Source organism: Strigops habroptila, chromosome 1 (assembly GCF_004027225.2).
Source record: "Strigops habroptila isolate Jane chromosome 1, bStrHab1.2.pri, whole genome shotgun sequence".
Taxonomy (NCBI): domain Eukaryota; kingdom Metazoa; phylum Chordata; class Aves; order Psittaciformes; family Psittacidae; genus Strigops; species Strigops habroptila.
This window is the reverse complement of record NC_044277.2, coordinates 60,383,478-60,409,691: the sequence shown is the minus strand read 5'-3', so window position 1 is coordinate 60,409,691 and position 26,214 is coordinate 60,383,478. Positions and strand designations below refer to the sequence as shown.

Sequence of the window (26,214 nt, the reverse complement as noted above, 5' to 3'; positions counted from 1 at the left end):
GAGACAGCAAGGAGGGGTGGGTGGTGTGTGTGTATGTGTGCGATGTACTGTACTCCTGCGTTGGCTGCAAGCTGATGATCGAGTCCCTGTTCTTCTGCAGATAATGTAAAAATTAAAAAACTACGTATTTCCTTGTTGTGACACTGGAAGTGAAAACAGATAACCCTTTTTTTTCCCCCCAATTTAAAGATACAAACTGAGCACATAGTAGCATATTGGTGGGAAAATACCCTGCCCATACAGTTTGTGATCAGCCCCCATGCTGAAGGTTTAAAATGGCCATGTTACATCTCCGTGTAAATTGGTTTGCAGTGGAAACCCTAACAAGATCATTAAATATAAAAGCACTGTTAGATGCCGGGAGAATACTGTGCTGCCCATGTATATGTGCATCTCCATAGACATGCATGACTAGACAGCATCAATGCCATTGATCTGAATAAGGAGGTAATAACACAGTATTGAGGTGGCTTTGCTTGTATTTGTAACCGACTTACTTTTTTGTTAGATACTATCAGAATTGTGGATGTTCTTTCAAATTTTCATCTAATTTTTACTGCTTGAGAGTACTGAGACACTGAAGTAACTTGGTGGGTGTGGCCAAATAGGAAAATATTAATTTTATGTTGAAGTAAAATGGAGGGCTTTTTTTTTTGTTTTGTTTTGTTTTTTAAGATTTTTCTGAACCTCGGATGATGCTTATATTCAGAATTAGTGATCCTGTTACAGCATGTCAGAATAAGAGCTTTTGACTTTCTGACATGTATCATTAATGACCTTAGGAAAAAAAAAAATCACATCTGCACTAGTGCAGTTCTTGGCTTTTCTAGTTCTGATCAATAATCACATTGTGTATTCATTCCCGCTAGCCCCCTACCCCGCGAGGTCAACTTTAACTACTAGTCTTTATATTTCAGAAAAGGGAAGGACATAGACTGCCTTATCCATTAATAATATTGGTCTCAGAGATTCCTTTGGATCTAATTTACCGATCAAAAAGTCAGTAACTTTTTTTTTTTATTTCTTTTATTTTAATACTTTATCTGTCATTTTTCAGAAGAGCTTTCCTCCTCTTCTGCCTTCCCGTGCTGTGTTGAGAAGTCAGTGTGGGAACTGGACTGAAGATGCTGAGGCTTGCTATGGCTGTGCTATTTAAATGGATCCTTGCTTGATTGTATTGTAGCATGTGACAGTGACAATGGGAGAACAACAATTTCAGGGCCTCGTGTCTGGATGGTAACACAGCTGCTGCAATAAAGTCTTGTTATGGTTGTCCAGTCACATTGTTATTTCTAATTAGACATTCTTATTTATGTTGCATTAGAAAACAGTTTGAGCAAACTAGTAGATACGTGAAGTTAGTTCATTTTCTCCTCGTTTTGAAAGATAAATATTGCTTTTTTGTTTTGTCCTACAGCTAGAATAAGTAGTCTTGAAAGAATCTTGCCTTTAAAATAAGCTTTTAATTATTATTTTGGACTATAATCTGCTGTAAAAATAAAGGGTTATTGTGGGTAGTTCTGTCAGTATTAGACATCACCACTAGTTTTAAGTCTTGTGATGGCATTTTGTGATTTCTGCATTGTTGTTTTTTTCCATGAAAGTACTAGTGATACTGGTTCCCTTTTATTCATTTCTTCATATTAGAGGGGAAATGTAGTTTGTTCATAATGGATTATTGATTGGTCTGCGAACAGCAGAAGCCCCAAGGCCTTGTCATCAATGGTACTTACTCTCCCAATAGTGAATGCATCGCTTCATGCAGCTATTTGCAACCCCAGTCTGTAGAATATAAGCCTGTAATTGTTACTTTTGTGCAGCACAGTTTTTAGGGAGAGGAACTCTTCATTGTCATTATGGGATTTTCCCCCTCAATTTGTTCAAAGAATAGTCCCTTTGTTTGGGTAGCAAGATAAAGCTTGTCCTGGATGTTAATGATATATTTCAATTCATTGCTTGGAATACTACAGTGTAACTAATAAAGTACATTTCTTTGTTTCCCAGAAAACAAACACGCACAGTATACTAAAACACAAAATATGTACTGAGTGGGTGACAGCTCTGTGTTTCTCAACATACCCTGTAGCAGCGCAAAAGCAAACTCCCCCCCTCTTCCCCTTGCTCCTGAACTGCTTCTTGAGGAGCCACAATAAAATCTGGGTTACGGAGGTTCTGCTGACCTTGTTTTGAGAGAGATCACCTCGCTGCAGATGCCTGCCTCCTGCTTTTTAAGCATTCGTGGTTTTATCTTCATCTCAGTGTATTCTTTCCCCTGCTAAGGGTGTGGCATCGATTGAAAAAGGCCTGACTCTGCTTTTGCAGCCCTGGCTGCCGCTCTGAAGCCTGCTGCAAAATGTCATTGGCTCATGGAGGGAGAAGGACATGAAAACACATGATGTATTTGGAGAAGCTCAAAATAATATTGCAGGGTTCAGACAGCAAACTTTTCAAATGGGAAGAGCTTCCCCAGCCGCAGGGGAAGGCTGGTTTAAAATAATTGAACAAAAAAGTATTGCAAAATGCTGCTGAAGGATTTCATATATAGCCTGAGCGGAAATAAATGAATAGAAATTCCTTGTTTGTTTTTCCAGGAGCTTTTTAATTCCTTGTTTGTTTTTCCAGGAGCTTTTTATTTCTCCTTTTCAGTCCTGTGTCAGTTTTGGCACGCTTAAACAAACTTCAGGAGGTCTGTTGTCAAGATTGCTGCTTTTAATAACTGAATACATTTGAAAATTTGACAGTCTTCTATAACTGGCTCGGGATTTTTGAATAGCTTTTTACTGGGTTAGCTTGGATTATTCTCAGAAAATCACTTCAGAGCTATGCAGCCTTTACCTAATGGCAAGTTTAGTCTATAGGTTGCAGAATGTCAGGATTTCCTGCAACTATGTGCTTACTACCTAAAGGTACGCTTGCTCCACTACGCTCTGATGTAGTCTGAAAGATGCTGATCAGCTCAAGGGAGCAAAGGATCTGTAGGCTAATGACATGGTCTGTAAGAAGCGTTTCGGTAGGACTAGTGCATAAATGAGGATGGCAGGATCGGGGTGATGGACTGATGGCTCCCATGGGATCTGGGTGTTCGGAAGAAGCCGCGTCCCCTCACGAAGTGAGGAGGAGGGTGTGCAGGTAGGGCAGGGCTGATGTGTGTGTGTGTGTAAGGTGGTGTGCCTGCAGCCGGGGGAGAAGACAATGGAGGGGGAAAAAGGTCTCTGCGATTCGGTGAGCACAAAAGCTGGTGAGGCAGTTGTAAAACATTCTCTGCCTTCCGTCCACTCTTCTTCTGCACTTTACTCTCTTCTGGCCTCTTTACTCTCAAAAGTGAAGTCTGTTTGGCTCTGGGGTTACTTGAGCCTTCTCAAATTGAGAGAGATCAGCTCTACAGGTTGCTGTTCTTTAACGGTTACAACTTTCTCAAATTCACCTACATGTTTATGTTCCACGGCCTATCATTTCATCATCTAGAAGGAATTTCAGTAAGATATTTTTTCCACAAGATCATGCCTTACAGTATTTTGTGTGTGTTGGGTTGTTTTTGTTTTTGTCTGTTTTGTTTTGTTTTGTTTTTTAAAGTCATTGCTTTTGGCAAAAGAACATGGTGGAGTGATTGGAGCGTATAGTCAAACCTCTTGAAGATTGGAAGAGCAATATTTCTCCAGTGTATTTGTTTCAGATGGGATTTGAAATAGTTGCACCCAAACTGAAAGCGGTTTGTTTTAAAATAGACACTGTGCTGTTTGAATAGGTCTACGTAGCTTCCCAGATTGTATGTTCTTGCTTATTACTTACTGAAGAGTTTTCCCTTCTTGCCATTACAGCCGTGCAAAATGATTTTTAAAGTCAGGTTTAATTGAAGGGAAATTAAAAAAGAATGTATAGTCTTCTATATGTTAGAACAAGAATAATTTTCTTTTGTTTTCCTCTCAGACTGCACTGCACAGGAGATCTCTATGTAGGAAATGTATTTTCAATTAGTTCTTCAATATGGTATCTCTTGCATTCTATTTTTCAACTTTCTAGTGTTGTTTATTTTCAATTTCTTCTTTTATTAATTGTTTTCCAAGAGACACAAAAGGCTGGTCTCGCCCTACAGGGAGTCCTCACAGCATACCTGGTCCTCTTCCAGAACACGTAGGTGGCACGAAGAAAAGAGTCCTAAGTATTTCAGTGTGCTCCTGTTTTATTTAAAGTGCTATTCCCCTGTACTTTTAACATACTTCAAGACTTAGAGAAGTTGTGAGGATGGTGCAGTCATGCACCAGTGTAACTGCACCTCTGCCAGCAGGGATGTGCTACCATGGCCTTGCTGGGGAAGCTGTGGCTAGTGCTGGGAAAGGCCCAAGGTCTTCGTGGTGACAGCAGGTCCCTTTGGCCAAATGTATTTTCTCTCACCCAAGAATTGTGTCTGAGTTAGTCTTTAAAGCCAGAGAAGTTTTGGTGTCGAAGTGTCTGAAATAGAGTAAATTCTGACCAATTCTTCATTTAAGCTAGTAGGAAAGCTTGTTTTCCCTTCTGGTGAGGGGATTAAAAAAAGTTTATTTGTATTTGTCCCCATGTGGGTCAAGCTGTCTGTGTGGCGGGGGGTGCAGAAACAAAGCTTATAACTGAAATATTTGGCCGAGCAAAGGCATTTCTCATCATGCCACCCCTCCTGGTTTTGAGTCTTTATACATGTTTCTCTTCCACCTTGCTTTATATACCAAACCTACATGTAAACAGTAGTGGTGTTAAGTGCCTTAGTGTATTTAATAAAGGCTGGAAATGCCCTGGATACTGGCCAGGATCTTCTATGCGAACTGCTGATCCCTAGTTCAACAAAGCAAAGTGAATCTAGTTCATACACTTCTTACAGCAGAATATCAAACACTCTCAAGGAGTTGTATGGCATTTGGCATACACACACGTTATTGTGTTTTAATGGCTGCAATGCCATTAAAACACACAAAACACTTTTAAAGACTACATATTAATTTACAGATTACATTCACTTGCATTTCCGTGTGGTTTGCCTCTGTGCTAGTGGGGATCACCGTGCTGTGACAGTCTAGGAGAAATCTGCAGGCTGAATATGACTCTGCTATGGATTCTGTGTGACAGGATGGTGCTAAGGAACTGCAGGGTGAACTTGAACCAGAGCAGTGAAAGGTTACCATCTACCACCTGAAATTAGTGAGAGTTGAAACGTTTGTACAGTAGCCTTAGGGTAGCTGGACATGGCCACATTCCATGTGCGCTGAAAGAGAATTATTTCAGAATACTTTCAAGTTCATAGTTATTTCAAAATACAAATATTTTTATCATCATAGTCAGCCAGGAAGAAACAAAAATAGCTGTGGCAAAATTTTACTCACAGCAGAAGAGCAATCAGTGTAGCTTGATTTAGAAGTTGATGTCTTCTATCCCTTATGCCATCTTTGTTTAGTAATTAATACTAAAGTGGAAATTATTAAGCCAGAATGTTATTTTCTATTGGAAGGATTTTGCAAGTGATGTTTTCCTCATTTTGTACGTTCAGTCTTCGGAATTCAATCTTTCTTCAGAGTTGTTTTTTCTTTCTTGCTGCTTCTTTCCAATGAACACTGGCTTTGCTGTTCTCAAAGAGCCCCTCTAAAAGCATTACTTTTAAGTGGCACTCAGGTGATGTAGGGAGGGAGTTATAAGTTGTTCATATATGTTTATCTCAGTCAATGTGCCAAGGCCTAAGGGAGACCTCTCCACGCTGTGTAAAACAAACTGGGATTGGGTGAACACCCTTCCTCCCACTGGAATTTCTGTCTGTGGAAGAACAGGCTGGAATTTTTGTGAGTCTTAAATAATTCAAATCTAGGAATACTTTATTTCAACTTTTAAAGTTACAAATTGCAGTGCATTAGCCAAGCTAAAGTAATAAAGATGAAACAATTATCTTGGAATATTTTGGTGAAGATGGTAAAACTTCCATTAAGTATTTTAGACTAATAAAATAATTTGACAATTTTTTAACTCTGACTTTTCCCCCCCCTCAGGCCTAATGTAATATAGGGCTGACGGGAATCTCCTGTGAATGGCTAATACCCCTCTTATAAATAATGCTTTCTTCATATCCTCATTTTCATAACTAAGTTTCATTAATGAAAATGCTATAAATAATTAAAGTGAAATATGTCAAGGCTAAGCACAGGGAAGCTGCGGCCAAGTAAACAAAGGGACTCCGAAGCTTTGGATTTATGTGTGCCTGAACTGCTGCATACAGCATTCTTGTCTAAGTTTGGCTGTTAAAGCTCTTTTGAACTTTCAGACAGGAAACCTTGTAGAAAGTTGAGTTAAAATGGGACCTACAAAAAACCCCGAAAGTCACTAGCCTAAAAGTCAGCCTACCGATAAGCAGTGTTCTCACTGGTGTGAACTGTAGAAAATACAGAATGTAGAAAAGATTGTATAAAATACGTGGAAAAATCTGCCCCAGAGCCTGCTCGGTTTTTTCCTACAGTGGTACAGAACATTACAAAAGAAGCTGTAGCTTGTTCAAGTATACTGTACTGTTGTGTTAAATGCAAGAAGTTACCCTGGTATTTCTTTTTGTGATTTAATGAGTTTTAGGTTAAGTCTTCGATTGTAAGACACTATGGGTTGTTACTTGGCAAGTTTAGATTACAGGTCAAATAAATAAGATGTTGCTCTGAATTGTTTCATACATCAATAATGCAGTGTGAACTGCATTTGTATTTGCTGTTTGGCATGTTCATACCTTCTGGTATAGCCACAACTTCCAGTGGCTGACATCCATTAAATACCCAGGGAATTTCTTCTGAGGCTGCCACTCTATTTGTTTTTAAATGGCTGATTTCGGAGATTATTTAGACATTCTTGTTTGTAAACTTCCTGCTTGTATGGATTTCTGGATTTGGGATTTTATTTTTATTTTTAGTCACAATAAATTAGTCATAATATGAAAATGCTTCATTCAGGGAATGAAATTGCGATTGTATCATGTCCTTTAGATATTACTGTCAGCTTTCTCGATGAAAAGGTAGTTTGGGTAGCTGCCATTGGTAACTCCTAACATGCTGAACGAATATTAGATATGCAGAAAATCAAACCCAGAAATGTATGGTCTTGTAGCAAATAAGAGACTAGATTAACTTAAACATAATGAAGGTATTCTATAGTGTGTAACTGATATGAGCATTGCATCAGTTGTACGTTGCTTTTTGTAAGGCTCATGCGGGTGTTGTGGTTAGACTATTTATTTATTTACACATAGAAGAGATGCAGAGGTGAATATAGTGAGACACCTTAAAATGTGCAACTGTAGATCTGTAGCTCTTTATTTATTGAGTCACAGATGTCAAGTGATGGATGTGTGAATATATAGTCTTGTTATTGCTCTGCATATTTTAGCTACATTTTAAGAAGCTGATGTTTTCTTAATGTAGTAATAGATTGGTTCTCTCTATTAGAGAATACAGTATTCTTTGATCTTAGTCATGTGGTGTTTGTAGTACTTAATGAGGATAGGAAAAGGGGAAGATTTTTGTTTTACAGTGTGGTAATTGGAAAAGAAACAATCTATGGAGATCTTAACCATTGTCTTTTGCCATATACAAGGTGGGGAGTTGCTGGTGTGTTGCATCTTGGATTGCTGAGGCAAATATTGACCTTGCATTTAGTCATGATGAGATACAAAAGCTTTACAACTTTTATTAATCATCTGTTTTGTTAATCAAAGCTGTTTCTTGTTTTGTTTGTTGGTTTATGGTTAAGATTCTGTTTCATTGTGGTGGGTGGTGCTGTGGTTTCCTGTATGTCTTGTTGACATAAATTGCTCATATTTAAGATCATTTGATACCTATGCACATCATCAGTTTCCTTTGTTAGATCTAGACTAAATATTACTCTTTGAGGATTTTGGTTTTTTTCTTCATTGTCCATCAGGAAATAACTTCTGCTTTTCCTGCATGCTTTGTCAGGCTCTGGATTCTTGTTTTCTCTCTCATCAAAGTACTGAGCGTCCTCAGCCTCTGCGCCTGCTCTGTGCGTGCCACATCAAGCAGAGCAGAGCTGTCTGAGATGCAAAGTAATGCAGTTGCCAGCAGGAATATGATACTTGCTAAAGACTATAGGAAAGCCTTTTATCTTTGGCAAGTAAGTATTTTACATGAAATTACACATGATGGTAAACCTACAGATTTAAAGCATAATAACCCCTTCAAGAAATGTTTTCCTCATTTAAGGTGTATTTTTAGCCACTTCTGCCTGGTTTTGAAACAAAAAATGTTTTGAAAGTTTGCACTTTTTAAAAGACACTCTGATGTCAGTGTGTGGAAATGAATGTATGCTCTTTTTGGGATTTTACTTGTTTATTAATAATGCTTGCCACTGAAATCTAGAATATCATCAAAAGGAGAAGCTGCTGCTTTTTTGTGCAGTAAATTGTAGCACAGTATGCTTCTGAATGTGGGGTGTATGATGGAAGCTGTTGGGTTAAAAATATGAATACATTTAAATATATAGGTTTAAGAATCTACTTACGTGATTTCTGTACATTTGTGTGATTTTTGTTCTTGTTTCAGGTGATCTATGCCATCCATTTACAGAGCACACAGAAGTGGTGCTTCGGACTCTCTTGAGCAGCTGAAAGGAGAAACCTTACCCAGAGAATGAAGCAATAAAACATCTCTCTGCAGAACCGTATGATTGAAAACACAGTCCAGCCCTCCTCTGCTGCCGGACATGCTTTTGTCCTCCTGCCCTGCTCACCTGATGTTGCAGTAATACAGATGGATCGTAGAAGAGAGGCAGAAATGGAGCTACGGAGATCCTCCAGCCCAGGCAAGCTAAGCAAGAATGACATGGACACTGACAAGACCATGTGCCACAGCTGCTGCATCTGCGGTAAAAGTTTCCCTTTTCAGAGCTCCTTGTCACAGCACATGAGGAAGCACACGGGTGAGAAGCCCTACAAATGCCCTTACTGTGATCACAGAGCTTCCCAAAAGGGCAACCTCAAGATCCACATCCGTAGTCACAGAACAGGCACTTTAAGTCAGGGGCACGAGGCGGAGATGGGAGAGGCGCAGCTGGGGGAGATGGGCGTTTCGGAGGGCCTTGGCGGGTGCACCAGCCCCACTAAAAGTACATCTGCCTGCAACAAGATCTTGAATGGTACTGCTCAGGTTGATAGCAGCAAGATCTTGTTGAGAAGCAGCAAGAAGGAGGTCATGGAGGCGGTTCCAGCCGAGGTAGATGGCAAACTGACCTCTTACCAGTGCACCTTCTGCAAAAACAAATTTGAAAGGAAGAAAGACCTGGAGCAGCACCTGCACCAGGTCCATAAACCATTCAAGTGCAGGTTGTGTAGCTACATGACCCTGAGGGAGGACATGCTGTTAAGCCATGTAGAGAAGGACCATGCTCAGGTCCCAAATGGGGGGGCCTACACTGAGAACTGCAAGAGTGAGCTGAGCGCGGGCGAGTTTCCGTGTGAAGTCTGCGGTCAGGCTTTTAGTCAAACCTGGTTCCTGAAAGCTCACATGAAAAAGCACAGGGGGTCATTTGATCATGGGTGCCACATTTGTGGCAGGAGATTCAAAGAGCCCTGGTTTCTCAAAAACCATATGAAGTCACACGGCCCCAAGACCGGGAGCAAAAACAAACCAAAAAATGATTTGGAGCTCATAGCCACTATCAATAACGTGATACAGGAAGAGACGATCGTGACAGGCCTATCTCTGTATGAAGTTTGCACCAAGTGTGGAAATCTGTTTACAAATATGGAAAGCCTGAAAGCGCATAATGCTGTTCACTACCGAGCACAGAGGGGCAGCACTGGGGATAAAGCTGAGGACTTAATTGATGGGAGCCTAAGCTCGTCAGTAACGAAGCAGTTTTTCTTGCAGTGTCTCAATCTACAGCCGTCTGTAGGGCTGGATAGAGTTACAAGAGGACAGCCTGGGAAAAGGGTAGCCGAGCTGGATCCTGTCAGTAGCTACCAAGCTTGGCAGCTGGCCACCAAAGGAAAAGTAGTAGAGCCCTCGGAGTATGTGAAGTATGTGGGATGGGACGAGGCCCTGGCGGATGCAGACGTGACTTATGACAAGGATAAGAGAGAGTATATCCTTGTCAACCAGGAGAAACGCAAGCGAGACCAGGACTCCCCCAGCTCTTCCAGTAACCCCAAGAAGAAGAGCTGCACCAGCGGGCGCTTGGAGAAAACTGGCAGCACCCCGTCGGGGGAGAGCTGCCCGCTCGCCCAGGGGGACCTGGACTACCGCCCTGCCTCGCGGCAGAGCCGGCGGGCCACCCAGAACAAGTCCACCGAGTGCTTCGAGTGCGGCAAGATCTTCCGCACCTACCACCAAATGGTGCTGCACTCCCGGGTGCACCGCAAGGAGCGCAGGAGCTGCGGTGAGGGGGGGACGGCTGCCCAGCCGGACCGCTATGGCTCGAGCAGTGAGGAAGGGGACTCGGGGTCTGTCAGTGGGCCCAGCACCCCCGGATCTGCGTCCGCCCCAGAGGACTCGGTCACCTCCGGCCTGGGGGAGGAAGGGGCTGAGGAGAGCTCAGAGGAGGGAGCAGCCAACCCCTTGCTAGGTAAGATTGCTCCCAGCCTTGCCCTGCTCACTGTTGCTGGTACCTCTGTCTCCCAGTGCGGGACATAGTGATGAGCAGAGATGTATGAAAGCATGTGAGAGGTTTAAAGGCAGTGTGGATGGGGTCCTGTGCCCGGTGAGTGCTGCTGCTGGTCTTGGCATGGTGACTTGTTGTTTCTGGCACAGGTAGTAAAAGCGAGATCAGAGGACGCCTTCATGAAGTGCAAGTGAATTTGTATTTCGGCGAAGGACACCTGAGAAATAGTTTAGTTGCCAATAGCAACACTGTGGGGTAGGGTAGTGTCTTTCCTGGACATCTTGGGGGCTGTTTTTCCCCAGTTTATGGGCATCTTGTGCACTGTTCTGCCTGTAGCATGCAGGTGTAGCAGGGGCACAGCCAGTGTGGTGTAGCCCTGAAGCGTGTAAACTTGTTAATCGCCAGTGTGAGAGGCATCGCTCTCTTCTTCTCTGCTTCACTTCCCAAATTGTGTTTATAACTCCAAAGGCTATAATTAATCTCTCTGGATTAAAGCGGTCCTTTGAGCCCAACACTACTAAATGGAACAAATTATTCTCCGAATAGCAGCAAAGTAAATATTTAAAAGAACACCATTAAGCACTTTTGTATTTTTTTAATATATTTTCTTTCTGTTGTTCACCATTCTTTGTTTATAATACCCATTTAGAAATGTGAGATTAACCATTCTTTCCTTACTAGCCTTGTGCTGCTCTTTTGTTTGTTTTCTGTTTGGCAAACAGTATTGTTTTCCTCTCATTTTCATTCCTTTTGTTGTGAAGAACATAGTTATCTGTAGAGTTAAACTCATTTACAAGACCATCGCAGATGAGGTAATCTGCACCATTGTGGCGGAGGGTGGGATTATTCAAGTAGCTGTGTTCTTTCAGGATTGTATATAATGTTGTGCTTTCTCCTGGTTACAGACCCCGCAGCAGCAAAGCAACATTTTCCAGAATTGTGTTTTTCATAAAGTTTAGAATATCTGTATCTATATATATGTATGTGTATATATGTAATATTCTTTTTGGTCATTGAGCTTCTGTTGTGAAAGTCCCATGGTTTTAGGTCAGTTAAAGTTGGGGCCGACACTGCTTGCAAGGTGTGGAGGGAAGAGAGCTCCAGAGGATTGAAACTGTAAAAAATTAAACCCATCTGTTTGTCCTTAAATTTACAAGAATGGTCCTAAACTTGATTTTGCTACAACTTGGATCAAGTCCCCAGTGGACAAATTGGGTGCACGCTAAAACAGAAATGTAAATTAAACCAGGAACTCCACATTTTTTTTTATCCCTCCCTCCCCCCCCCAATAGATCACAATTCCAAAAAGTCTTAGGACAAGCTGACTTAAATATTTTCTCAGTGATTACTTGCCTCTTTAAAAGACTCAAAATTTAGCTTTTCCATCTGCTATTGGATTTTGGACACTTAAACAAAGTTCATTATGGGACCATACATACTTTGTGTGAAAATCCATCAGCTGCTGCCTGAAACACCTTGGTACAGTTGACACAAGATGTAGTGATAAACCTGCAGCTTCGTCTACAGTTAAATACGGCTGCCGTGTTTTACCAGTGTATGTACAGTTGCCTTATGGAAACCGCTGTGGTGGAAAAGCGTGTCTCTGGAGATGGCTAAAAACACCAGAACACTTTTTCCATGATGTTTGAATAGGAAAGCTGTTCTTTCAGGCTTTCCATATGAAGCACTCTTTCTAACAAGAGGAGCTGTCTCATCTCTTTGCCTGTCCCACTTCTTACCTCAAATCAAGCTTTGAGCCCTTGTTGCAGGAGTGAAAGGTGAGAGTTAAGTTCATGTGGCAGTTTCTCTCACAGGAATTAAGTGACTGGCTTAACCCTGTGTAAATAGCCAACACTTCATTTGTTAGGGCGCCAAATTGGTCCTCATTTTCAACTGTAAAGAAGCAGCAAACTGATGGGCCTAAATAAAGGTGCATCTTGGAAAGCAATGTTTTTGCATTGATGAGCTGGGAAGGTGGCAGCTGCCTTTTCTGTTCACTAACGTCACAGCTAAAGAGCTAATCAAGTATTCAATTGGCTAATAAGATTATGACCAAGAGAAATGTTACCCTAGCTTCTTAATAGAGTTTATTTAAATAAAATCGCTGTGTCAGTGAAATAAATGCTTTTTACAAGTGACAAAAGATTTTTTTGGATTCAAAAGAAAGTTGTTTGGTGGTGGTGGTGGTGGTTGTGGGTTTTTTTGTTTGTTTGTTTAAAGGAGTTTTCATAGGTCAGTGTTCAAGACTGAAGTTTCTCAGTTTTCTCTTTTTGGTATGCAGATTTAGTGACACTGCCCTTACATTGTATTCTAAGGACAGGGGACATTCTGTCCGTCAGGCTGTAGGATTATTTTTACTCTTCAGGTTGCTGCTTTAACTTGAGAGGCCTTCTTTCCCTTCGCTATGAACAGAAACTTAAAAGTGTACAGAATATAGGCCAAATTCCACCCTCATGTATGCTTCCGCTAAAATCAGGTGTGCTGGTATGGCCTCAGAGCACATTTTGTCCTAGAAGTGCTGTGGTTTGCTATCCTCTGCTGTGGCTTTTCTTAGTCACTCTTGCAGGTGAAGCTTTTCCATCAAGAGCCGTGCAGACAGTACCCATCTCCAGTGGAGGCAGGCAAGTGGTGCTCTCAGTTCCTGTTCCTGACATGCCTCCTGTGGTGGTATTTTTACTCAGGCTATGGTCAGGAAAATCTTGGGCTACTCATAAGGGTATATAACATCTGTATCTTTTTTTTACTTTCATATCTTTGCTGTTTTTCCCCCCTTTGACACATTACTGTGTTATCCTGGGTCAGAAGAGGGCCTTGAGACTGATGTGTGCTGAATGTTGTGGCCTTGACTCAGCTTAAGGTTCATCTTCGTGCGTTTAATTCTTAATCAGCTGAGTAGTCCTGTTGACACACAGTGTCTTGCAGCGGGGAAGCTGGCAGTGCACCTCTGTGGTCACTTAGGGCCAAGAGATGTTGAGGCGGAGACATACAGATAGGGCTTACTGGGAAAGAGCAAGAATTGCACCTTGCATGTGAAATGGGGTTGAGAGCCTCCAGAGTAGGCAGGCGCTTCTTTGTTCTTAACACATTGTAATTTGCTGTCTACGTAGGCTAACATAATGATTTCTCAGACACTGGGATAGTGTTTGCAAACCCAGCTTACCAGCTGCCATGGGGTAAGCTAGCTGGTTACAAAGTGCTTTCTGTCTTGTTGGATGTTGGAGGGTAAAAATTAGGTTTCTGGAGTTACACATGGTATACCATGTGATACCTATAGTACTTTGTATATATGCAATGAGGTATACGTGCTTTGTGTGACAGCCATATGCGAAGAGGTGGCCCAGAGCACGTTCGCTCTGTTAAGAGCAGCCTGAATATTTTTGAGGTCTTCCTGCTCCGTATTAGTCTTCGTTTTTATTTGGCATTCAGGCCACTAGCAAACTGTACCTGAATTTCCACTGAGTTGCATCCAGGCTGTTTGAACTGCTTATGAGTTGTTGCACAGCACTTCTCCAACGTGAGGCTTTTTTTTTTTTTATGATTTTCATTTTTAACTAAAATGAACCCCACAGCTATGACTGAGGGAGTAGAGGGGGATTATGCATATGCTGATAAAAGAGGAAAGGAAAACTCTCTGTCTTTTTAATCTTTCAGCTTCTCAGCTAAAATGTAGGTTTTGGTATGCCAAAGAAATAATTCAGTCTGGTTAGTGTTTTTAAGGCTCAACTTGGGCCCCGTCATTGTCATGATGTGTTTAGCATTGAAAGTGTTGCAGTTCATTAGGTTAGGCACTATGAACAATTTCAGTCCTGAAATGAAGAAGGAAATGCAGTTTTTGAGTCTGTGACTGCTGCTGGCAATGGGAAGATGAAGAAAGCAAATACTACTTGGCACTTAGCAAACACATAGTAAAAGCACAGGCTTGTGATATCCCAGTCAGTAAAAGAATGCCATAAAGGTACTTCTTCTTGCAGGTAAGTGCCAGACTGGGCAGGAAGTAAATGTTAAAAGTAATCTGTGGAGGGTTAAAAAAAAAAAAAAAAAGAGTGTTATATAGGAATAAAGGAGGAATGCTGCTTCTAGCCTGACCTTGTAAGGGAAGGATGGCAGGTAAAGGAGAGGGTGCTGCTCTTTGGAATGCTGCTTCCAGTGAAAACAGTCATACCCATTTTGTTTCCTTCATGTCCCTGCATCTTCTCTCCCTTTTTCTTTTTCTTTTTTTCTTCCTGTCAGACTCCTAGATTTTTGAAATGCTTTGAGGAGGGACTGATTTACTCAACACATGCTGTTTTTATTACATTGGCTAATGCAGGAAGGGGCTGATAGCAAGTGAGAACTGTTGTGCTAGGCCCTGTACCAACACCGCTTTAGGCCCAAGGAGCTCATAGGCTGACTAGATGAGATGGACACAAGTTGCTAGACTGCACAGAATATTAAAAAAACCCACAACGAACAATGAATACAAAACAGTGGTAGTGCGTGGCTGTGTTTGGTTTGTGTCAGGAATTACCTGGTGGTATGGTGGGACTTGCTCAGGAGGTGATAAGCTCCATGAAGGGGTGAGACAAGATAGGGGTAAGGTAGGGGGGAGAGAAGGGGAAATGGGGGAAGGCAGAGAGGAGTGAGACCTTGGTGAAGGGAGTTGTGCCATGCAGTGAGGTTTCGAAGAGGAGGCGAGGCTGAAAAGAGGTGTAGGATGGCGTTGAGGTTCAAACCGTCCAAGGCAATGCCAAGGTGCACTGAAGCCGTGAGGGCTTGTGATGCCCTACGCTCAGAAGTTGGTAACTCCAAGAAGGTTGCCATGTGAAAACCAGAAGGTCTGGAGCAGTCACATGAATGGGAGACAGCAGCAGGATCTTACCTTGTCCACACCTGCTTCTGGACTCACTGGCTTGTTGTTACTGATCTGCTGAAAAGTCAGCTCCTTCCTTGGCTTTAGCTTAAGCAAAAAAAAGGGAGCAGTGCCTGGTTTTAGAGCTCTTTGTGCATGTTACATGTAAAAAACTCTTAGAAATCCATGGCCAGACATTGGTTTAGTATCCTTATTAGTAAATCGAAGGAGAAGAGACAGCTGTTTGTGAATTGCTTACAGGTTATACAAACTGAGAGATGTAGCACATACCATTTATCCCAAGCATATTATAAGAAAATTCTACATGTAAATTGGAATGCTTGAATAGAAACATAACAATATTAGCAAGTTTCGAGAAAGAAGAAGAGTAGGAGAGACTTATGAAGCATAAATTTGGACTTTGTTTTGCTCAGATATAAATTACAATAAATCCAAGAGCTGGAACTTTTTAACAAAAAGTGCCTAATTTCATAAGGCTTTTGATTTAAAATAAAAGTAAAAATTGTCTTGAGTTGCTTTAGTTTTCCACTAGAATGGCGAGGCACTAATCTGGGGGAGGGGAGGAACTAGCTAAGCAAGTGAAAATAGAAAAATCAAAATGTATAGTAACTCCAAACAAGAAAGATATTCCTAGTAAGTGTTTTCTGTTGCTAGACTGAGTGCATGAAACACAGCCGTCGGTATCCAGTAGCAGGACTTCATTGTTCTGCTTATATGAAAAAATGTGCCTCTGTGGAAGTCTTCTCCACTGTTTAAAAAATCAAACATTTTTACTATATATCTTAATCAAATAATTACACTTTAGATACTTCTCGTGCCAGATTCTCACTTACTGTAAATCTCACAGTGTCATGCCACTGAAGGCAGTGCTGTTGGGGCATTTTACACCAAGTGAAGATCTTATTCTGTATGTACAATCTTAAGTATGTTGAAGTTATTTAGCTTATTTATTTTGCAGAATAAGCATATAAAAATTGGGGAATGTCTCAGTGCTGCACAATTAGTAACTCCTGCCCCAGGCTTCCAAGAAATGAGGTAATTTCAGGGAGGAAGAGTGTCTCAGTGGCTTCTGTTAGATCCCTACCACAAAGATAAAAACATTACACTGTGATTACACATTTCCCCAGTTAGTTTTGGCATTGCCGAGGATTGTTGTTGGCATATAAAACCCCCTCAACTTTACAACCCAAACTAATTGTTTTGGTTGTTAACACCAGTGGGGTTAATGCCAGGACTTTAAATACAGCAAGTTGATGTCTCTGCCCAACTTCTTCTATGACTTGAACCAAGGACCCTGTACTTGCAGAAGTAAGATCTGTTGGGCATTGTTTGGGACTTTAAAGTTCAAACTGTTCCTTAAAGCCCATTGGGTGGATTAGGACTAGATCAGTTACCTAGTTTGAACGCCTCTAATAGTACCATTCAGAAATTTCTCCTATATCTGCCTTGCTGTAATGCGCACAGTCCAGTTGTGATGTGTGTAGCAAATCCACATGCAGTGTGGTATTTTCTCATGATCTGAAGTTTCTCTGCAAAGTACTGCAGGTTGAAGCATCATTTTTGACCAGTACAGGCCTGTGTGTATCTCCACAGCAGCATTTTATTACCTCTTCCCTCCCCTTTGGACTCTTGTACGCTCCTCAGAACTGCAGAGGCTGTCTTCTGTGTGTGAGTATATATATATTCCTGTGGAGCTGCTGCCATCAACAATAGCTTTTTGCTTTCATTTATTTTTAATTGTGGGTAGACATGAATGGGAAGAAGAATTGAGGAAACAGAAGAAAATAGAAGTTATGCTGATCATCCCAAGCAAATGGATAACAAGAAAAATTCTGGCAGCCAGGATCACTGAAGCGTGTATCAAGGCGAGAGGAAGAGAGAAGAGCGATAGGACAGCTATAGAGGTGTCATTAAAAACCCCTCTTGGACGTGTACCTCACACGTGAAGTTACTTGGCCCTTGTTTATTTTAGGCTGATGGTGGGAGCTGTGCTTCAAGAAGCTCATGCAAGAAGTGTTTGACTGGAACAGGGCAGCGATGCTTTGGGGTAATGCAGTCATTACCATTTAATGCTGTGCATTACCCTGACGTCATACAACTAAGGAACGTTTAATGATTGCCCTGTAGGCACCTTGGGTAATTTCCACTGTGTTCCTGATTATGCGTTACTAGGTCCTGGTTTACTCTGTCTCCTGTAACGTGGGTGGCCAGCAAGAGTGTTAAACAGTAATTCAAGTTCCTCTCCCAGCAGAGCATGGTGATGAGGAGCAGATAACCCACAGTCAGCTCAAGTCAGAACTAAGTCTTGCTGGCTGAGCTTGAGCTACTTCAGTAGATGAATGACTTCTCAAGACAGAGATTGCTGTTGCTCAAAGAGAACTTCTTTTGCAGCATTTTGAACTTATTAATCCAGCTGTTGCATTGCTTTTATTCTTTGCAAACATTTATGTGGAGGTATTGTTTAAGTACTGAAGAATTTTGTGCAGGGTATTTTGATAAAGCATGTCAAAGATACTTTAACTGGATTGAGCTTTAATTGTTAATGTTCCTGTTTTTGCAGGTTACCATATACACTCACGAGAGACACGGTTAGACAGAAGTATTGTTTAGACAGTTTATTATAGCTGTAGTCTGTGATATGAGCAACCAAAGCATAGCTCAGCTTAGAAGAAAATTTGTACCAAGATCCTAAAGGAGAGATAGGTTTACCCAGCCTTTATTTTATCTTTTGGAAAGCAGGGAAGTCAGTGTGGTTTCTTAAAAGTAGACGATAGTAGGATAAGCTTTGCCCTGAAGCTTTTGTCAGATGCCCAGAGCAAGATTAGTTCTTCATACTTCTTCCACAGCTTTGGGAATGTTGTCACAGGAGCTGCTTCTAAGGATTGCTTGTATCTTAATGTCCAGTCCTTCCTGAATTGCCAAGCCCCATTCCATGCCTACCAAGCACTAGTATTTCTTTATAAAAAAAATTCCAAGGGTGTGGAAAGCTATTAGCCATCTTGTTTTCAGTTTGTGCATTCAAAAATACCCCTTTAAGTCAGTTGCCACAGGGGTTCCAGTTTTCATAGTAGACTTTTAGCTTTTCTTCAGTATCATAAACATCTGCATATAGGGACGTGCACTCGGGCATCCAGCTGCACAGTAACTCAGCTTGTTCAAAACACTCATTTCTTGACACCTACCCTGGCTTTGCTGCCTTGTAAAAGCCAGTTTAGCAAGCAATTCTGGTATTTCTTAGTACTGATGTTTCTATTACATCAAGTTATAGCATGTGAAATACTGCTTTGTGACATTTATAGTCATAAGATCACATTGTGTAGTGCTTTTATTTTCTAGCAGTTTCTGATTAGTGAGGAAGGACTTCCTTCCCCCCATCTAGTAAAACAAGATTCAGGCAATGAAAATTGCAATGCTAGTGTTTTTAATCTCATTTCCAAATATTTCAGTAGTGCTGTGGCTGTGTTCAGTGGGATTATATTGATCTGTGAACCACTGCTAACGAGGGACTTATCTCTTTCATGTTAAATGTTTTTGCTGTTCTTAACATCATGGTTCACAGTTTGTTCTTCATCCATCTTAAACCAGGTTTTCTTTGTTAATGTGTTGGGTTTGGCAGTAGATGTTCTCAGTGGATATGGTGGGCTAAATTCTGTGGGAGCTGAAACCTGGGGAGTCCCAGGGCTGCACAGGGTATAGAACTAATGCACGGTTTGGCCTACTGTTGGTAGATAATTTGTTTTCTGAAGGTGCATTTTACAAATACAAGTTTTACTAGGTCTCACTTGACTTCTCTTTCATTACTTCTTAACTCAGTAGTCTCATGCAAGCACTAGATTGCTTTAACTTGAATGGGGCTAACTGGTACCAGTCATACCAGTAAAAGTCAAAAGCAGCTTAGCTGTAGTCAGGGGAACCCTTGACAGTGGGTGGGAGTATCAATAACTTTTTGTTTTATTCTCACTTTTCTTCTGATTGCCTACAAGATAATCAGCAGCAAGCCTGGGTTTTTAGGGAGATGAAAAGCATGTAGTGAATTTTATAGAAACTGTGGAGGAAAACTTTTGAGTTTTTCATTATAATTTTCAGTGCTGTAGTCCTTGAATGAGACTTTTGGATCCTTGTTGCACTTGGTGTGTGACTGCTACTGTGCCATATTTTGAGACCAATACGTAGACATTATTTTCAGTGTCTGGAATGGATTTGTAAATGTGTAAGGAACTTATTTTCATGGTGAATTTGTTTTCCATGTTTATAGACAGCATGAGTTTGAACTGGCAAATTGCTGAATGCTTTGGTCCTGATCCAGCAAAACTCGTAACTGCTGGCTTGATTTTAAGCATATGAGCAGTCAGGTTGGAATCATTAACAACTGCTTTGTTGAACTGCTTGGCACCTAATGGCTTGAGGTTAGAGAAGAATAGAGAAATCGTTCTTTGCTGTAATCGATGCCAGTGTAAATTGCATATCCTGAAATGTACTGTAGCATACAAACTTTACAGGGGATAAGACTAGGGGAGAGAGACAGGTATCAAAATTGTCTTTTGTGGATACTCTCTTAATGGATTCAGTTACACTTTAGTGATGCTAAGGGAAAAATCCAACACCTTATCCTTTTGAGGTGTAGAATCTCTATTGAGAAAGTGTCCATGTGAAGCACAAAAGTACTCTTTCAGCTGATGCTTGTAACTTGGATATCGGTGCTTATTTAACATGGATTTAGAGCATGAGATACTTTCCATACAGGACCCATGGGGTCCTGGGGGAAGATTTGCCCTTCTACTTTTTAGAACTTTGTTTTTAAGGTCGGTAATCTCAAATCTTAGGTATTACAGTACCTTAACTTAAGCTCTGTTACTTCAATAAACAGAAAAACAAATAACCATTAAAATGAAATCATATCACAGCTGTAATTTTAGTCTTGTTTGGGAACCGTAAGTTAGTGATAGTTACTCTAAATCATCTTCCCCTTTGTCGTTCCCACCCCGCCCCCCGAAGGATACAAACACACTGATTTATTTATTTTTTAAATTTGGGGTTAGTTTGTAATATAAGACACTCCCAAACCTTGTGTTTCTTTGAGATAACAAATTCATCAGGCAGTTGAAGGCATCAGCTACACCTAACAGCACTTCAGAGGTGTGTGTTATCTCAGGATAGCATATGTCTTGTGATGTCTTACTGCTTAAATAGCATTTGAGCCAAGCTACTGTCAGCAAAAACTAAATATTTTTTGGAGGGGAAAAAAAAAGCACAACACAAGGGAAATAGATGGGTTCTTTCAGAAATGTGAACCTCGGCTCTACATGGCATCTATCTTTTTCCTACTCTCTGAAACATTTTCTGTGTGTTTTAACAAGAAAGGTTGCATGCCACTGTCATGATGGTGAAAGATCGAGCACAGTGAATTGGGATGATAATTGGATGTAGAAGACTTCATTCCTTCCCATCCCGGCAGTGCCTCAAGGAGGTGGAGCAGCTGTTGCATGCAGTTGTTGCCTTTTGCATGTTTTGCTAGTTGTGTAGCACCACTGAACCAAAGGTATGTTCAGTTTTCTGTGATTAAGCGTTTATTCAGAAGGTAGTAAAGCCTTTTTTACTAGATAATGAAGCAAATAGGTCCTTCTCTTCCCTTAAAAGAGAATTCAGGAAGTACAGCTTACACTGCACATGGAACACATTAATCCTAAACCCCTTATAATACTTCGCAGAAGTTTCTTGTCCTTGCACATGCCTGTATCCACATGCGCAGCAATTTCCCAGAAACATCTTAACCTTAAGTACTGCTGAAGCCTGGAGAAGCCTTAAAAAACTCCCCACAGAATGTCAAGCAAAGTTGTAACAGGAAAGGCTTAATCTTTACTTGGATTGTTTTGGGACAACGAAATTGGGTGCATGTAAGTGAGGATCACTTACTTGCTACTGTAGTGCTAAATACGTTTGATAAGGAAGCCTCAGTGCTGTTATTTGTGTGAAAATACAGAATATTGTTTTTTTCATTAGTTTTTACACACAGACATGACTTACTGGTTGTGATTCAAACATAATCACTTCATTTTGAAAGTGAAGGTGTAATGGTTTTTTATCTCTAATGTTATCAGCATGCAGTGCGTAATATTAAGGCCCATAATGGAACGGAAGTGTTATTAATGCATAATGAAATTTTTATGTGCTAGTAAAATTTTCTGCTAGACTGACCTTTCTTGGTCAGTTAGACTAGAGCAAGATTTTATATATATATATATATATATATTTTAATCTCTTAGGATATACTCAGTAAATTGAAGTACTGAGTTCACTCAACCAAGACATCATGGAAAGTACTCTTCATACAGTATTTACTCAAATTCCAGTTTTGCAACTTTCTTTGAGGCCTTCAGAAGCCAAAAGGAAAGAAACATGATACCTAGGGAGGTGAAGGTTGGAATGGGCCAGAAACATAATGTAATTAAAAACTCTGTCAAGCTGAAAAAGGTTTGAGAAAGGCAAGGCAAAAAATTGGGAAGTGTGGGAGTGTATGTAATAAGTATAGGTTAATATACATAAATGAGAAAGTGCTGGTGTGTTACTATTAGAGATGCATCCACATGATGTAAAAAACTTATTCTGGAAGCTCACGGATACTTACAGGCAGATCTCTGATGCTAACAGCCCTACCGAGGTCCCTGTCGTAGCAGGGGGTGGAGGGTATGCAAAAGCACAAGCCAGAAATGTGGTCTTCTGCAGTAACTGCCTGATCTGTGAATTTGCTTTCTGGTGTGAATAAGTTCAGTCTGATGCACAGTATCAAAAGTATCACAGAGTACATATACTGTAAGGTAACCAACCTACATTTCTTTTGTGGAGGGTCTGAATTCAGAGTGAGACAAAGTGCCATTCCTGACATATCCCAGCGGTGCTGTGGAGAAAGCAGGTACCCAAGCTGGTGCTGCTGAGAACCGGGTGCTGTGAGGCCTTGGATGGGACCTTTGATCCAGCTTGTTGCAATGATCATGAAGTTGTGAATCGAAGGAGGTGATGGAAGAGGTTGTCTTGAAGGCGTTGGTCTAGATTCAGGCTCTTGTCAACTGAAAACTATAGGTGGTTTAAGTAGGAATGGTGGCCCTAGGGACAGCTTTGGAAGAAAGCTGAATCAATGGCACGAAGCAGTAAGCTGGAGGTAAGCGAAGGTTGTGTTTGCGTAAGCAGTGTCATGGTGTTAGCTTACCGGTCGGAGAAGGGCCATGAGGATGGCTGAGGCCTGGAGCAGCATGTGCCAGGGAGGTTGGCATGCTGCGGGGAGTCAGCCTATGCAGGCACAGTTGGCTCTCGAAAAATGAGTGTTGTTCAAAGGGAGTGACCGTGGAGTGCACGTGGAGAGAAAGTGGAGCACCAAGGAAGGAGGCACTGTAGTGGAGTGTCACCTCGTTTGTGTTAGGCTGTGGGAGTGCGTTGGGGCAGGACGTTACACCGTGCCCCTGCCACAACCCTGTACAAGCAGTCCCAGCACTTAGAGCTGTGCAGAGTGGCAGAGCGCAAGTGAAAGAAAATCAGGTAAAAGTTTCTTTCAGGTCCTGAGAACAGCGGGAACTAAAAAGGGAAGGAGAAGTGATAACCGTGAAGCATACAAATGAGGGATTCAGTTTTGATACGTTGCATGTCTTAGTGTTTCACCTGGTAAATCACAAGGATGTCTATATTCCTTTGTGCCTTTTCATCTGAGTGCTTGAGTGTCGGGAGATAATAGTTATGTTTGGAGAAACGTTTTGAAAGAAGACATTTGCAGTTCTTCTACATCTGTTTCACTTTCTTGGTGCGCGGGGGAAAGGAATAAATACATTTTTATCAAAAGTGTCACTGAATGGAAAGATTCAAAATGATAAAGTGATGGACTTTGAAAACTTGACTGTTAAAACTGGTGTGGCTGGACCGCTTGGCTTAAATGTAGCATGTCATTTCAAAGGCACTAAAGCCAGATACATAACTTGCCCCAGATGTTTAGATTCAGTGAAGCAAGCACACATGGTGTTTTGAACAAAGTTGCCTATACCCTAGTAATGACTATTTTATGAATAATACTGTAATTTCAGACACCCTTCTCTGCCTATATTTTCACACAAATAAATTGGCACCCAATGCAAGGCACTGTGTTTTGTCAAACCAGCTTCAAAATCTTAATGTGTTGTTTTCTTGTCACAGATACTTGAAAGTACTCGCTGTGTTTCTTTCCTTTAATGAAATTAACAGCTTGTTGAGAGCTGAGGTTGCATGTTGGATTCATAATCAGTTGTGGTTATACAGAATATTTTATTTTCTGCCTTTTCTTTCATTTGGGGGACATTTATATAGTAACAGAACTTCCATTAACTCCTGCTGTTTATTCTTTACCCTTAAGCTATAGCCCTTTGTTGCGGCATCACAGTGTTGACCCTGGAACCAATTACTGTGCATAACAACCAGAAGATGATGAAGCTTATTCTGCACCCATTGTTTTCCAGTAGTCTTGGTGTACGTAAGCCTCTCGTAGTACATGGAGCAGTAGGATAAATCTGTTTAAGAACTTTATAACGCGACCTGGCCAAAAACATCAGTAAAAGCAATATGAGAGAAAGCTTCTTTGCTGATCTCTTGTTTTACAGTCCCGAGAGTGCAGCTGGGAAGGCTACAGCATTCTTCCTGCGTTTGGGGAGTTGGGGTGTTCTCCATTAGTTTTGATGTCTGTCTCTTCCCTGGAAGCGAGTGCATGTGCAAATGTGGTACAGATGTTGTATGAAAGCTAATTATGCCTCTCTTTACTTTAAGCTGTGGTGCTGTTCTGTTTTGACCCCCACCCCCCCACACCCCAAAAGGCTTTTCCTGAGAAGAGAAGGGAAACCATTTTCCCATTCTTCCCTTACTCAGGGGTTAATTATATTTTGCCCTGCAACTGTACCTCAGCAAAAGCTGAATGGAAATACAAGTCTCTTTTGACAGAAAGGTGGAAGTTTTTAGGCTAGCTTAGATTTTCTGTTCTTTTTTTAGGAATTAGAAGTCATTACCAATTTCAGCCAAAAGAAGAAATCCCACCCTGAGGTTACGTTTCATCCATGCCTTTGAGAGAGCTTAAATCTCTCTGCTGTTTCCTCATGTTTGGTTGCTGGTCGTTGACAGCCAGCTGGGTTAAATTGTCACAGGTGCAGCCGTAAGCAGCTAGCAGGAACTGAAGAAGCACGGGTAATCCCACTTAGGAAATCCCCTAGTAGCTTGGTGCTCGCTTGAAGCAGTAGAGCAGAAATACAGTTAGTGGCAGTTAGAAACAAGGAAGAAGAAAAATCTTAGCTCATGCATCCAAATTAAAGGGATATGCTCTGCTCTGTTTCCTAGGGTTAAGGCTTCTCATAGAATCTTCTGTCTTCTTTATCTGAACTCCTGAAACCAATGAAGAAACCGCTTGCTTACACTAATAAACTAATACTGTACTCTGGTTCTGGGATGCCAGATAGGCAGTCAGGTTGGACATTTATTTTGCTGTATTTATTTTTCCTGTATTTATTTCTCTGTATGCCTTTGTGCCCGTGGTTTTTTCATGCTTTCACAATCATCAATATAATCTTTTCCCCCTTTATTTTTAAACACCGCCTCCAATACAACAAAATGGAACAAGCCATTCTTTCAAGATGTCTTGAGACCTGACTTGTTTATATTTCTGGATAAGAAATAAGAACAGTCTCATAATTTTTATGAACAAAAATCAGCTTCTAAGCTAACATGGCTTGTAACTTATATTTGTGGAAGATGATCTGAGCAGGGCAGGTGTGAGACAATTTTAGTGGGGATCTTTTCGTGTTTGTTTTGTTTGGTTTTTTCTCCTCTCCTCCCCCAGAAGTGGAGCTTCCTTTCTCTTTCTAGAAAAATTACCAGCTTTTTTTGGGAGGGAGAAATATGTGAAATGCATTCTTTCATATGTCATTTCAAAGAAAAAAATTAACTACTTCTTATCCATCGTCTCCATTTCTAAAAAACTACTTTTTTTTTGTTGTTTTGTTTTCTTGATTCTTTTAAGGAAACAGCTGTAATTTTCATGGAATTTTTTTATATATTTTTTCTATTGGGAAGAAGCTAAGTGACAGTGTCACAGAATCATTTTCAAGTGGAATGCTTGGCAAAGTCTGCAAGGGAAAAGTAAAAGAAAACTTTAAACAGACTAAAACAGAGCATTAAGGAGTGGATAATGGTATATCTGAGAACTGTGTAAGTGTGTATGACCAAAATCTTCCAGCAGGATTTCCCACTGCGTGTTGCTATTTTTGAACATACAGCTGTGTCTAATTATCTAAAGCTGATGTACAATGCAATTAATGTCGTGCATCTGAAGAGCCAGGTAACAGGGCAGCTGACCATGTATATGAACAAATAACCCAGTGTGTGTACAGTGTGTGCACACAGATGCATGCAGAGCTGTCCACAAACCTTTGCAATACCCCAGCTTTTGGGCCAATATTATCCACTGCACTCTGTGTGGTCGCGGGCACGTGGAAGTCAAGTGGGAAGACAGCAGAGAGAAAGCCAGTCAGTTGGGAGAGCATGGTGTTTAAAGTTCAGGGAAAGCATTTCTAATTTCAGTTTCAAGCCATAAATAAAAACAATCCGGCACATAGTTTCTGCAGAATTAGAGGCATTGTGACTTTTAAAAGATTTCTGAACAGCTGATACCATGACCCTGTATTCTTTGTTATTTATGGAAATGTGTTACTTGCCAGACTGTGAAAATGGCTGCCTGCTTGCTATATATGTTATTTTTG

At 41.0% G+C, this 26,214-nt stretch overlaps 1 protein-coding gene across 3 annotated transcripts in view; it reads left to right on the top strand.

Annotated features, from left to right (window-relative positions):
- ZNF516 (zinc finger protein 516) overlaps positions 1-26,214 on the top strand; it is a 103,944-nt gene that overhangs the window by 35,408 nt on the left and 42,322 nt on the right. For 2 of the 3 annotated variants that reach the window (XM_030494321.1, XM_030494341.1), the window contains exon 2: positions 8,553-10,572. In XM_030494321.1, the coding sequence (XP_030350181.1) occupies positions 8,673-10,572 (1,900 nt within the window). In that variant the 5' untranslated portion in view covers positions 8,553-8,672. Of the gene's footprint in view, positions 1-8,072; positions 8,125-8,552; positions 10,573-26,214 lie in introns of those variants that run through there. The other variant, XM_030494330.1, reaches the window with a different exon arrangement.